At 39.2% G+C, this 15,309-nt stretch overlaps 1 protein-coding gene across 13 annotated transcripts in view; it reads right to left on the bottom strand.

The window, feature by feature from the left end:
* Positions 1–15,309, bottom strand: part of SORBS1 (sorbin and SH3 domain containing 1) — a 376,150-nt gene that overhangs the window by 113,619 nt on the left and 247,222 nt on the right. For all 13 annotated transcript variants that reach the window (XR_003857785.1, XR_003857786.1, XR_003857788.1 and 10 more), the window contains 3 exons: positions 14,943–14,990; positions 4,570–4,687; positions 3,962–4,076 (listed from right to left, as the gene is read on the bottom strand). Coding sequence is in view for 3 of the 13 variants with exons in the window: in XM_029609160.1 (XP_029465020.1) it covers positions 3,962–4,076; positions 4,570–4,687; positions 14,943–14,990 (281 nt within the window). In the remaining 10 variants the exon portion in view is untranslated. The remainder of the gene's footprint in view (positions 1–3,961; positions 4,077–4,569; positions 4,688–14,942; positions 14,991–15,309) is intronic.

Below are 15,309 nucleotides of genomic sequence, written 5' to 3'. Positions count from 1 at the left end.
CACGAGCACGCTATACCCACTTGTTTTGAGTCCATCTGCTACACGCTAGGAAAGTAGCTCTTGACATAACTGAAGTTGTGGGTATTCTTGGATTATCTTACCCTGTTTTAATGTTTTATAGTCTTGACAAAGATTGGCAGAGATGATGCCGGTCAAGACAGGTAACCATTGTATTGGGATGTATTTCAGTATTGCCCGAAAGAAACAGTTAATCTGGACATCCAGTTTCTTAACATGGCTGCTTGATATCCAAATAGATACACAGGACTCAGCACTAGAATACCCTACAGCAAGTGAGGCTATTTGAAGTGTTTCTCCATCAGTTTCCAAAGTTGTACTGGCCAGTTTTGATTACATGAAGCCCTGGTCTTCGTTTTTTTGACATGCATTATAATTTGCAAAACGATTCTGGAAAGTAAGACTTCTATTAAGCATTACACCCAGATATTTGAGATATTTCTCATTCTTCATCAAGTTACCATGGAAAGATACTTCCAGCTGAGCATTAGCTTTTCAGTTGTTGAGATAGAGGAACAAGATAGTCATTATTGATGAGCTTGGTTATAGTCCCCATTTACAGAATTACTTTTCCATCTCAGTGAGATCCTGCATTATAATCTGGCCTATCAACTGAGGGATTAATTTTCAAAAGGTTTAAGCATCTAACTTTGGGAGTTAGGCACCTAAATTGGCACCTTGGAAATTATCTAGGGCCAAATAACTAAACTTAACCTTTTTTCACTAGGTGCCTAAAAAGTACACAGAATCAGGTCAGGGAAATTAAGTGTCCAGCACTGATTTTCAACATCAGGCCACCAATTTAGATGCCTCCATGTAAGTAAATAAATAACAAGCCTAAACTTAGGCGCCTCAAATTTTAGATTTCTAAAGTTAAAAGAAATTTCAGGCCAAAGTTTAGGCACCTGAGTCTGGCTGAAAATTTCCTAATTTTAGATGCCTAAAACTGAGGCACCTAGGTCAGGCACTCAGTTTTTTTTTTTAATGTCGTCCTTTTAGTGCCTGTCCCTTGAATGGCGAGGGCAATGTCATCTGCATAGACAAATTTTCAGGACGAAGTTGCTGATGATGTTAATTATGATTGGTGCTAATACAGAACACCTTGAGGAAAGCCTGTTTAAACTAAACAGTACACTTCCAGCGTTATTACATATTTGACGCTTAGGTAATAGACTAAGTTATGCCGAAAGCAGCTGGGATCTCTGGCAATGATCCCAGAAAATAAAAGAGGGGGCCACATTTGAAGGTAATGGGTAAGAGGGTATCAGTCAGAGGTGGGGGAGGGACATTTTAAGTATTTTTAGCATTGAGGGAGGGGAGAAGGGGGAGACCTGGGCTGCAGCGATCATCCTATTAAAATTGTAAAATTTAATTGTAAAGGTTTTAACCAGCTTCTGGGGACAGCCAAGGGGGAAGGGGGTAGATACATGTGGTGGTGAGAGGGGTAGGCATCTGGCCAGGAGGCACACAACATTTTTTTTTCAAAGATACACTACTTACTTGGATATCTCTGAAACTATCTGGGTACGTTTATGTTTATTCAATATTTTAATTAAGCGCATCTTATCACAGCGATGTACAATAAAAAGTCATAAGACTATCATTAAACAAATCAAACCAAAACATGATAAAACAGGTAAATCAGAGCAGTGAACAATAAAATTCATGAAATTATCACTAAACAAATTAATCTAAACACGATAAAATAAAATAAAATAAAATAAATTAGAATTAAAAACAAACAGTATTAAAAAAAAAATCAATACAAGTAAGGGACTAATAAATTAGATATCTTAGGTTGGGAATGCTTTGGGAAAAAAAGTAGGTTTTGAGGGCTTTCCTAAATTTTAGATAGTTTTTCTCAAGAGAAATGGAGAGTGCAAATGAGTTCCAAAGTCTAGGGGCTAAGTATGAGAAGCATATTTCCCTGGTTTTCTTGAAATAAACCTCTCTGATAGCACTAATAGATCTTGCTGAGAGGACTGAAGGGTTCATGTGGGTTGATGAGGAGTGTGGAGAAATAGGAGGGTACTCCCCAACATAAGGCTTTAAGAGTCAAGCAACTAATTTTAAATTGGATTCAAAAAGATATAAGAAACCAATTTAATTTGAAGAGGTGTGTCATGATCAAACTTTGATTTTCCAAAAATCACTTTAGCTGTTATATTCTAACTTGTTTGAATACGTCTGAGTTGAATAGAAGATGGACCATGAAATAGGACATTGCAGTAATCTAGTCTGGATAGAATTAGTGAATGGGTTAATATTTTTAGACCAGGTGGATCTAAAAGAGAACGAAGATGACATATAAACTTGAGAAAGAAGTAAGACCTTAGTATATGGGTGGTAATATGATTATCAAACTTAAGCATGGAATCTATCTTAATGCCTAGTGTGGTAATAAAATCTTTAGTTTCGATGTTGACCCTTGCCATGATGGGTGATGGTAATTGGATAGTAGCTTGTTATTGCATGAACCAGACTGCCTCAGATTTATTGGGTTTAGCTTTAAGTTTAAATTATTTTAACCAATCTGCAACCGTAGACAGACGTCAAAGCTAGAAAGCATGAGGGGAATTTGGGTCACAGCTGGTGACGATCTGGATGTATATAACCTAAGCTCTGAATCTGGGTAGCGAGAGGAGCAAGATGGAGATTAAAAGGCAATCTACAATGTAATAGACTGGGAGTGGACACACTGGAATTCCAGTAGACATTGTATAAGCGTTTTTCTAAGAATGATTTAAACCATAAGCGGGCATTGTCCCATATACCAATTTCATTTAGACGATTGAGTAGTAACTGGTGATCCACTGTATCGAAAGCTGAGCTCATGACCAGAAGGGCTGCCTCATTTCTTTCTAGACATAGAGAGATAACGTTAACAATGTCTGTGAGTGCTGTTTCCATACTGTGCTCCCTTCGGGACCCAGACTGTTTGGGATGCAGTACCATAGTTTTATTAAGGAAGGAAGAAAGCTGTGCTTCAATCACTTTTTCAATAGCAAGTTGCAAGTTATCCGGCCACATGAGGCTGGATAACTTTAGACCTAACCAACCATATTCAATCAATGGCCAGTTAGGGTTAAAGTTGTCTGGCTACATTCAGCGGAACATTTATCCCACTGAACATAGTGGACTAGTTATCAGGCTAACTGTAGCCGGATTACTTGTCCTCTAAATGGCCTTCTGAATATTGGCCGCACAATGAATAGCAAAGAGATCATGTGATAATATGACTTCTAAAGCAAGGTCAGAGTTTCATATATAGGACAGAATCAGAGCCACAAAAGGAAAATCCTTCATAGGGAGAGGAAGACAAAACAGTCACTTAAAAGCTTCTCAATAAGATATATGTTGTTGACAACAAACAGGTAAAATATCCATATACCGGTATCTTAAAGTCATCAAGGATAGGCTGAGTCAACACTATTTTTTCAGTTTCTGCTCAGTTTTAGTTTCATTCTGGGACTTTTGTAGCTCAAATTTTCTAAAGAACAACAGAATGACTAAAACTCTTGTATCTAACCAGATAGGTGTTAGAAAACCACAAACAAAAGGTTCAGTCACTCCCTAGTGACCTAGAACCATCCAGTAACCCCATATGCAATAATATATACCACAGTGCCATTCAGCATTAGGGATGTGCATTTGTTGGACTTTTTAGTCCATTCATTTCATCTGTTTCAGCCAGTGTGCACATATCTCGTGATTGGCACGAATATGCACAAAACCGGTGGTATGCACATATGTGGGCACCCACCTGAATGTACACACCATCGGTTTTATGTGCATACCTTTGGATCGCGAGATATGCGCATACGGCCAAAAGAAATGAAATGAATGGCCCAACGAATGAACATCCCTGTTCAGCATCTCACAGTAAGCACAGTATCACATGCAGTGTAGAAGGAAATCACTGGTCGCCAATCCTGGACATTACCATCTTTTCATGCGTCACTGCTGAAGACTTTCCCGGTTGATACTCATAAATGCTTTTCGGCTCTGCACGATATTTCCGCGTATCAGCCTTCTTGTCTTGAGGCTCCCAGTCATTCCTGATAAGGAAAAGACAATTATCCAGCAAGTCCATCCTCAGCATGGCGAGAGATTAATGTTAACTATTAGACCTGCATTAGTCAGGACACTAGTTTCACCTATCACAGGTAGTAGGATCAGACTGGGACTATTTAGACGGGAGGTTTTTTTTTTTTTTTTAAAGACTAGACCTAGGAATTTTCTATTAAATATCAAAAAGCTTGAAAGAATTTGTAAATAAGGTATCTATAACCGTAAGTAGTAACAGATATATAATATAAGGTAATGAACTACTATCTAAACATACAAAAACATCTGTATATATAGGTCTAGTGTCAAGCACCTCACATCCATTAATCAAAAATCTGCTCCAATCCACATTAGTGAATCAGCACCAAACTTCCTTTCTCCTACCTGAGGAGCAAGGACTTTCTTTCTTCCATGCAGGACATGGGGAACACTGCTCAGTGCCTAGTGGACTCCCCACCTCCTGACCATGGCACAAGGACTCACCGTTCATGCTTTGGTTTCAGGGAGGAGGTGTGAGTGGCCAGAGGGAACGTGACAGATCTTGGAAGAATCTCCTCTGCATTACTCATGGTGATTTCACTCTTGGAATGAGGGACTGGATCTGCAAGTTTTCACAACAATTAAGGTTAATAGCATTCTGAAATCCCAGAATAGCATTTAGTAAATTAAAAGACTGGAGATTAATTAAGTGGTGGAGATCAGATTGAGGTGGTGTCGGCTGTAGGCAAGTGGGACAGGGGCCAGAAAGAGAGTGACAATACGAGAGAGAGTGAGCGTCTAGGGTTGTGTATATTTATGTCTGTTGAGTAGATCAGTCTGTGTGTATATATATTTGAAGGGATCAAACTGTGTATGCATGTGTATATGAATCTGTACATGTGAAGAGGTCAGTCTGCATGAGTTTTTGAGTTTGAGGGGAGCTCATGTAGTTAATGTTTGAGTGTCAGGAAGGATTTTTTTTCTTTGTTACATTATTAATTATAGATATTTATTATTCAAATCTGAATAGCTGCCTTATCAATAATATCCATAGTGGCATACAATAAAACATTGATATGATACAATAAAGTAACCATTAACAGTCATTTGTACAATATTACAATAGATGACCAATAAAGAAAATTAACACCAAATTAGAAACAGCATAATCTAACTTAAAACAACAATCCTATAAACAAAAACAAACTATAAATAAGAACATAAGAATATGATTTTTATGAACTATGCTTTTTTATTGTTTTATTTTGTTTCTATTGTATATGTTTTGTATTGTGAATTGCTTTGATTATTATAGAAATGTGATATATTAAGCTCAATAAATAATAAGAAGAACATAAGACTTGCCATGCTGGGTCAGCCCCAGGTCCATAAAGCCCAGCATTCTGTCTCCAACAGTGGCCAATCCAGGTCACAAGAACCCAGCAGATCCCCAATACTTGATCTATTTCTTGTGTCTCACTCCCAGGGATAAGAAGTAACTTTCCAAAGTCTACCTGGCTAAAAACTGTTTATGGATTTTTCCTTCAGGAACTTGTCCAACCCTCTTTTGAACCCTCACAATGTTAGTTGTCATGATCACATCCTCTGCCTAAAGATTCCATAGCACAGAGTAAAAAAATACTTCCTACAATTTGTTTTAAATCTGCCAGTTACTAGTTTCATGGAATGTCTTCCAGTCCTGGTGATATTTGAAAGGGTAAAAAGCAATTCTCTATTTACTGGTTCCATCCCACTCATGATTTTATAAATCTCAATCAATTCCCCTCTCTCAGTTGTCTCCTAACCAAGCTAAAGAGCCCTAATCTGTTTAGCTCTAAGTCAGATGCTAGGTGCTGGCTGAGACAAACGCCGTCCCATCCCTGGGAGATGGGCCGGCGTTCTGCCTTGGCAGGCACCTAGCAGCCGACTTAAAACTGGTGCAGAGCAGAGGAATCCAACTGTTTAATTAAAACAAAGCCGACAGTCACTCAACAGTGCATGGTTCGGAGCAATGTATCCTTGAAGGATACTAATGAAACAGGAGAGTTAGGGCATCCCAACAGAGAGGTTCCAATAAAAGCAAATGTAGTTCATGTGCCTATATGTAAAAAATCACCAAAGCTAATGATTTCCAAATTATCCCTAACAACTGAAAAGCAGGTTGTTAATACAAACAAAAAACACACTTTGAAATGTGTGTATACCAATTCCAGAAGTCTAAGAAGTAAGATGGGAGAGTTAGAGTGTATAGCAGTAAATGATGAGATTGACATAATTGGCATCACAGAGACTTGGTGGAAGGATAACCAATGGGACAGTGCTATATCAAGGTACACATTATATCGCAATGATAGGGAGGATCAACTTGGTGGGGGTGTGGCACTTTATGTCCGGGAGGGTATAGAGTCCAACAGGATAAAGATCATACAAGAGACTAAATGCTCAGTAGAATCTGTATGGGTAGAAATCCCATGAGTGTTGGGTAAGAGTATAGTGATAGGAGTATACTACCGTCCACCTGGACAAAATGGTCAGACAGATGATGAAATGCTAAGAGAAATCAGGGAAGCTAACCAATTTGGCAGTGCAATAATAATGGGAGATGTCAATTACCCCAATATTGACTGGGTAAATGTAACATCAGGACTTGCTAGAGACAAAGTTCCTGGATATAATAAATGACTGCTTCATGGAGCAATTGGTTCAGGAACCAACAAGAGAGGGAGCTATTTTAGATTTAATTCTTAGTGGAATGCAGGATTTGGTGAGAGAGGTAACGGTGGTGGAGCCACTAGGCAATAGTGATCATAACATGATCAAATTTAAACTAATAACTGGAAGGGGAACAATAAGTAAATCTACAGCTCTAACATTAAACTTTCAAAAGGGAAACTTTGATAAAATGAGGAAAATAGTTAGAAAAAAAACTGAAAGGTGCAGCTGCAAAGGTTAAAAGTGTTCAACAGGCATGGACATTGTTTAAAAATACAATCCTAGAGGCGCAGTCCAGATGTTTTCCACGCATTAAGAAGGGTGGAAGGAAGGCAAAACAATTACCGTCATGGTTAAAAGGTGAGGTGAAAGAAGCTATTTTAGCCAAAAAAACATCCTTCAAAAATTGGAAGAAGGATCCATCTGAAGAAAATAAGATAAAACACAAGCATTGTCAAGTTAAGTGTAAAGCATTGATAAGACAGGCGAAGAGAGAATTTGAAATGAAGTTGGCCATAGAGACAAAAACTCATAATAAAAACTTTTTTAAATAATTCCGAAGCAAGAAACCTGTTAGGGAGTTGGTTGGACCATTAGATGACCAAGGGGTTAAAGGGGCTCTTAGGGAAGATAAGGCCTTTGCAGAAAGACTGAATGAATTCTTTGCTTCCATGTTTACTAATGAGGATGTTGGGGAGATACCAGTTCCGGAGATGGTTTTCAAGGGTGATGAGTCAGACGAACTGAACCAAGTCACTGTGAACCTGGAAGATGTAGTAGGCCAGACTGACAAACTAAAGAGTAGCAAATCACCTGGACTGGATGGTATGCATCCTAGGGTACTGAAGGAACTAAAAAATGTGGGATTATGACTGATCATTAAAATCATCCAATGTGCCTGAAGACTGGAGGGTGGCCAATGTAACCCCAATATTTAAAAAGGGCTCCAGGGGCAATCCGGGTAACTATAGACCAGTGAGCCTGACTTCAGTGCCGGTAAAAATAGTGGAAACTATTCTAAAGATCAAAATCGTACAGCATATAGAAAGACATTGTTTAATGGATCACAGTCAACATGGATTTACCCAAGGGAAGTCTTGCCTAACAAATCTGCTTCATTTTTTTTAAGGGGTTAATAAACATGTGGATAAAGGTGAACCGGTAGATGTAGTATATTTGGATTTTCAGAAGGCATTTGACAAAGTCCCTCATGAGAGGCTTCTAAGAAAACTAAAAAGTCATGGGATAGGAGGCGATGTCCTTTCATGGATTACAAACTGGTTAAAAGACAGGAAACAGAGAGTAGGATGAAATGGTCAATTTTCTTAGTGGAAAAGGGTAGACAGTGGAGTGCCTCAGGGATCTGTACTTGGACCGGTGCTTTTCAAGATATATATGTATATATATATATATATATATATATATATATAAATGATCTGGAAAGGAATAGGACGAGTGAGGTTATCAAATATGGGACGATATAAAATTATTCAGAGTAGTTAAATCACAAGCGGATTGTGATACATTACAGGAGGACCTTGCAAGATTGGAAGACTGGGCATTCAAATGGCAGATGAAATTTAATGTGGACAAGTGCAAGGTGTTGCCTATAGAGAAAAATAGCCCTTGCTGTAGTTACACGATGTTAGGTTCCATATTAGGAGCTACCACCCAGAAAAAATATCTAGGCATCATAGTGGATAATACTTTAAATCGTCAGCTCAGTGTGCTGCAGCAGTCAAAAAAGCAAACAGAATGTTAGGAATTATTAGGAAGGGAATGGTTATTAAAACAGAAAATGTCATAATGCCTATCATTCCATGGTGAGACCGCACCTTGAATACTGTGTACAATTCTGGTCACCGCATCTCAAAAAAGATATAGTTGCGATGGAGAAGGTACAGAGAAGGGCAACCAAAATGATAAAGGGGATGGAACAGCTCCCCTATGAGGAAAGGCTGAAGAGGTTAGGGTTATTCAGCTTGGAGAAGAGATGGCTGAGGAGGGATATGATAGAGGTCTTTAAGATCATGAGAGGTCTTGAACGAATAGATGTGAATCGGTTATTTACACTTTCAGATAATAGGAGGTCTAGGGGGCATTCCATGAAGTTAGAAAGTAGCACATTTAAGACTAATCGGAGAAAATTCTTTTTCACTCAATGCACAATTAAGCTCCGGAATTTGTTGCCAGAGGATGTGGTTAGTGCAGTTAGTGTAGCTGGGTTTAAAAAAGGTTTGGATAAGTTCTTGGCGGAGAAGTCCTTTAACTGCTATTAATCAAGTTTACTTAGGGAATAGCCACTGCTATTAATTGCATCAGTAGCATGGGATCTTCTTGGTGTTGGGTAATTGCCAGGTTCTTGTGGCCTGGTTTGGCCTCTGTTGGAAACAGGATGCTGGGCTTGATGGACCCTTGGTCTGACCCAGCATGGCAATTTCTTATGTTCTTATATACAATTTCTGTCAGTGCTCTGAATGTCAACGTGAAGAAAGTCAAATGAAGGATGGGCAGGAAGTAAAGATAGGCAAATGCCTCATCATCCAATTGGTGGCGTTCATGAACGAGATTCCCACTGTCCCTACCTGCTATCTGGTTAAATCACGGCCAAGGGTCAGGCTTAGCAGAATCAGCAGGAAACGAAGATCTGTTGAGCTTGACTCTAGTCTAGCCTCTCTCCGTAAGGGAGCTCTTCCATTCTCATTATCAGTTTTGTCGCCCTTCTCTGTACCTTTTCTACTTCTGCTGTCTTTTTTGAAATGGAGTGACCAGAACTGCACACAATACTCAAGATGCAATGGTACCATGGATCGTTACAACAGCAGTATGATATTCTCAGTTTTGTTCTCTGTACCGTTCCAAATAATTCTCCAATTCTCTTTGTACCTTTTTGATTGCTACACACACTCAGCCAAATATTTCAAAGTATTGTCTAATAATACTGTATAAATAAATACAAACATCTCATAACACAGTTAAAACCTATTAAGCATTCCCTATCAACAAACCTATCCTGCACTATCAATCGATTCCATAGCCATAACCTCAGAAGAAAGGATGATAGATTGACATACAAAGCCCAGTTATGGAAATACAGAGGGCATGAAAGCATTTTTCACCAGTTTTCTGAAAATATGTAAATCATGAGTTATCATGATTGAATAATCCAATGAATTCTATAACTAGATCTAAAGTCTTTTCTGTTTTGGGCTCTGAATTTTGGAATGAGCTTCACATTATAATTGATTATATGATATTTCGAAAGGCATTGAAAACCCACTTGTTTGTAGCTTTTAATTAATGCTTGTTATATGTTTATTTGAATTGTATGTTCTTAATGTGCATCTTGGTTGTAATCCACATTGGTGCTTTGCAAATTGCTGATTATAAATCTGTGAAACTGTCCTAGATGCTATGAAAAAAAAAAAAGCCCTTTTTTTTTTTTTTTTTTTTAATAGTCATCAATACTGCACCAACAGCTGAAGGAATACAGAGCAGTACTTCATTTGAGGATCGTAGCTGTCTAAAATGAAAATACCAATGGACATGATCTATCAAATGTCTGGCTGCTGAATCATGCATAATTTTAAAAACCAGCAATGCCATCTTAAATTTACTCCTAAATTCTATTGGGAGCCAGTGTAAAGTGTGTAATACTGGAGGTGCATGGCAGTTTTACCTTCCTTTGCTTTACTTTACAGAGTCTTGTTAGACTTGCTGGATGTCTCGTTTTCTTTCAATTTAATCAACTATATGACAAACTAATATGTTTCACTGATCCCTTAAATTTAGACCCCCTATAAAGAGGCTCATGGTGGCAGTGGGAATTTAAAAAAAAAAAAAAAGGGGGGGTACCAGGTCAGGGTCAGCAGCCGTCTCCACCTTCCACTCCAGCTGCCATGGGGAAAAGGAATCAAAGCTCCACATCAGCAACTTGGCAGGAAATCACCATTGCCTTGTGGTTGAATCTAGAACTTAACTAGGATGTGCCTACGAAAAGTCAAGAGCAGGAATAGGCAACTCCGGTCCTGAAGTGCCACAAACAGGTCTGGTTTCTGAAATATCCACAATGAAAATGTATGAGGTATATTTGCAAGGACTGCCGCCATTGTATACAAATATATCTCATGCATATTCATTGCAGATATCCTAAAAACTAGACCTATTTGTGGCACTCCAGGACTGGAGTTGCCTACCCCTAGTCTAGACACGAAAAAGAGAAAAGGAGAGAAATCATTCGAGAGAAAGAAGGTATATGACCAGCAAAGGGTGAGTAGTGGAAATATCTAGGCCTCAGAAATCCTCTGATATTACTTATTGGAGCTAAATGTGAGAGAAGCAGAACAGTCAGTATACTAACAGAAACATAGAAACACGATGACAGAAAAAGACCACATGGCCATCCAGTCTGCCCATCTGTCCCATTTATCTCACCTTACAAGTCCCATCACTCCCTCAGAGATCCTCCTCTATTTATCCCATGCTCTCTTGAATTCAGATATCGTTTTTGTCTCCACCACCTCCAATGGGAGGCTGTCCCATGCATCTACCACCTTCATTTCAATGCATATCCAGCATAGCTCTCTGCTTCAACGGCAGGGGAGAAAATTTGATACTTCGTGCATATCCAGCATAGCTCTCTGCTTCAACGGCAGGGGGAATGAAGAAAGGTGGATCTATATACAGACAACAACCAACAAGGACTGAATCACATAGTCTGGGTAAACAAATAAGCATGGGTGTAGCTTGCTTATTGAGGCGGTTACTACCCCTAACTAATTAAGCTAGATATTTCACTTAGATGCAGCTCCAACACTGATCTTTGCATTAATGGGGGGGGTGGAAGAGAAACAGAACCAAAGGGTTACTAAGAGCCAAGAGTAACAGATAAGTATGAGAAAAAAAAAGTGCAAAGCTTGCTGGGCAGATTGGATGGGCCGTTTGGTCTTCTTCTGCTGTCATTTCTATGTTTCTATATATATGTTTCTAAGTATTTCCTAAAATTACTTTTTGAATCTTCCCCCTTTTACTCTCATCTAAGATCCCTCGTTCTAAAGCCTCCTTTCCACTGAAATAGGCTCTCCCTCCTGAGCATAGAAACTTTTGAGATATTTAAATGTTTCTATCATATCTCCGTATCTCATCGCTTCTCTAGGGTATACATGTTAAGATCTTTAAATCTATCCCCATATGCTTCAGAATGATCATTTTTGTAGCCACCCTCTGGATTGACTTCATCCTGTTTATATTCTTTTGAAGGTGCAGTCTCCAGAACTGTAGAGACAGTATTTCAAGTGAAGTCTCACCAGTAAGGGACCCATATAGGGGCAATATTATCTCTTTTTCTGCTGACCATTCCTCTCTCTATGCAGCCAAGCATCTTACTGGCTTTTATCATCCACCCGTTTGGCTACTTTAACATAGAAACATGAAATAATGGCAGAAGAAGACCAAATGGTCCATTCAGTCTGCCCAGCAAGCTTTCACACTTTTTTTTTTCATACTTATCTGTTACTCTTGTCCCTTTGTAAGTAACTTTTTGGTTCTATTTTCCTTCCACCCCCGCCATTAATGTAGTTAGCAGTGCTGGAGCTGCATCTAAGTGAAGTATCTAGCTAATTGGTTAGGGGTAGCAGTGCTGGAGCTGCATCTAAGTGAAGTATCTATCTATCTATCTATTTATTTATTTATTTAGTGTTTTTATATACCGATAATCATTTGGAACATCTAATCGGTTTACAGCGAACACCAATTCAGCAACAGGCTTTACATATAACTTAGTGAACAGCTAATTGGTTAGGGGTAGTAACCGCCATCATAGCAAGCTACTCCCACGCATGTTTATCCAGCCTGAGCAATTCAGATACAATCATCCCTACATCCTGCTCTTTTTTCATGCTTAGAAGAATTTCACCTCCAATACTGTACTGGGTTTTTGCATCCTAAATGCATTACTCTGCATTTTTTAGCATTAAATCTTAGCTGCCAGTCTCTAGACCATTCCTCTATCTTTGCTAGATCCCTTCTCATTTTTTTCCACACCTTCCTGGCTGTCTACTCGGTTGCAGATTTTGGTATCATCAGCAATAAGACAAACCTAAGGAATCAACAGCCAGCACTGTGATCCAGAAAAAAAAGCTAACTAGCTCTCTGGTGTGGCTATATGAAGCTTCTGGGAAGGATTGTGAACCCCAAGCACTTGTGACATCCCCTTGCTGGGCAGTCTTTTCTTCCCATATCTATAGCCAGAAGTGGAAGTACAGTAGGGATTGTCCTAACTAGCCACTGGAGAAAAATTTCACCTAGGTCTAAGGATCCCAGAGTAAATTAAAATCTAGGAGGAGTCAAAGAATAAACTTCTTACAGGACTCAGCCATCCACCAAAAAAATCCCTAATTCTGGCTCTTGTGTTGTTAACCAAGTAAGAACAATTACGTGACCTGGAATTTTCCAGATCCTACTTTACAGTGGACAATCCTAAGTTCTAGTGTAGAAGTAAAAGGAATATGTCAAGAAAAACCGAGTACAGTTTTAACTCATTGTTTCCTGAGGAATAAAACAACATGTTTGTCTCCTGCTTTGTACATGAAATCAAACGGGTTTAGAACCACATCACCTGAATGGCCTGCAATTATTGAGAGTTAAGAGAGGGAAATTTCATTTACTGTCACAAAGAGGATTTGCCACCTTTACAGTCAACCTATGTCCACTACAACATCTGCTTTACCTGGTTACAGAACCCCAAGACCATTCAGGCAGTGCCCCCGGGAAACCAGTTACAATACGCAATTATACTCCTACACAGATCACAGCTGTCTGCATAGTGCAAGTGGACTAGCAGAACTGAATTAGCAGGCATCAGGCTTCAAGATTTTCTTTAGTGTTTCAAGATGAAAAGTATGGCAGGTTTCCCAGTGCAAGGAACCTGAATGACAGGTTGTAAAAGGAAGACACAAAAAGGGAAAATGTTCCTAGTGCATTACTGTGTCCCTGATCACGATTTCTGTAACAAGACTGAGAATATATTCAGACTGGCTTGTTCACTGGACACATGAGAACCTGGCAGTACATACATACATATATATATTTTTTTTATTTTCCACAAACTTCAAAAGGGGCAGGGCTGAAATGTTCAACAACAAATAACAGATATGTTCAGGCCTTCTTTTGACATCTCTCCCCAAATGACCCACATTTCCCTTTGATTTTCCTATCAAATATGAGAAAAGGCCAGACTCTCCCCTTCCTCCCTATGACACTAGTTACACCTATAAAGTACTAAATAGGGGATGGTGCTTTGAAGCTGTAAGATTTGCAGCTATAAAACTGTGAACACCTCCTGTTCTGTGGCCTGGTCAGAAGCTTGTAGACCTTTCCCTGACAGTGACCAATCCGGGTCACTGGAAATAATCTGGCAGATCTCAGCAGGGATCCCAGAAGGGCAGCGAGATAGGGACGGAGATGGGAGCTCAGAGTCCCAGAAATCAACACAGCCCTGAAAGACTTCACGTGCGCTCTACTCCAGGGAGCAGTCAGATTCCTGGAGCGCTTTTTATATGGGTGGGAACAGAGGGGGTTTTTTTGGGTTTTTTTGTTTTTACAGGTCTTCAGTCAGACTTAGTGCACAGGCTCCTTTATGCTAAGTCTGAATGTGCTGCCAGTGATCAGTTAACTCAGCTAAACAAGTTGCTTTTTTGTTTGTTTGGTTTTTTTTTGTGGTGGTGGCTGGGGCACCCTTAGAAGCTTCATGTCAGAAAAAGTGGAATCCTTTCCTAGTGCAGCTTCCTGCTCTCTCTCTCTCTTCCAGATATCTCGTCAGTCTGCTTAAACCGTATACCCAGAATACACTAAACTATAACATTCTCACCAGATCTTCTTCCCCAAGGCCACTGTTTGCTCACTTTGACTCATTTTGGGGTCGTCTCAAAGATGGACAATTATGAATTTTTAATGCTAACCATCCCCTTTATCCACCCTGCAAAATAAGAACCTCGGGGAGGCATGGAGTGAGTGGGGAGGATATTCTATTTAAGGTTTGTTTGAAAGAAATGCAAATCCTAAATCGAACTTTTACTTTCAATTAAATTGCTTCCACCTATATGCATTTAACCAGAACAGCAGAAAAATGCATACATACAATGCAGTGAAATTATTTTGAAACTTACAGTCTTCCGAATAAGAGTGGCGTTTGGGGAATGAATCTGAATCATCATCTGAAACAGATAATATAGTCAAAATATAAGAATAGTGTAAACAGGAAAGGAACCAGTTTAGCTGATTGTTATACCCACTGCTCCACAAATTACAATTAATCTCATTTATCCAAGGCACAGATCATGCTTTGCATTGTGACAGAATACGGAAAAATACAGATGCTATTTCATCTATAAAACCTACACCTACATTATGTCTCTGCTTAGAGAGGCCTGGCAGGCAGAAAAACCCTATGAATGGCACAGAGAAAAAACACCACAAGATTTTAATTAATGGCTCTGTAGAAGGTACATGGGAAGGATGGGTGAGCTCTGTGGA

The sequence above is a fragment of the Rhinatrema bivittatum genome, chromosome 7, assembly GCF_901001135.1.
Source record: "Rhinatrema bivittatum chromosome 7, aRhiBiv1.1, whole genome shotgun sequence".
Lineage (NCBI taxonomy): Eukaryota > Metazoa > Chordata > Amphibia > Gymnophiona > Rhinatrematidae > Rhinatrema > Rhinatrema bivittatum.
The sequence above is the reverse complement of the archived record's forward strand: the minus strand, read 5'-3'. Positions and strand labels throughout refer to the sequence as shown.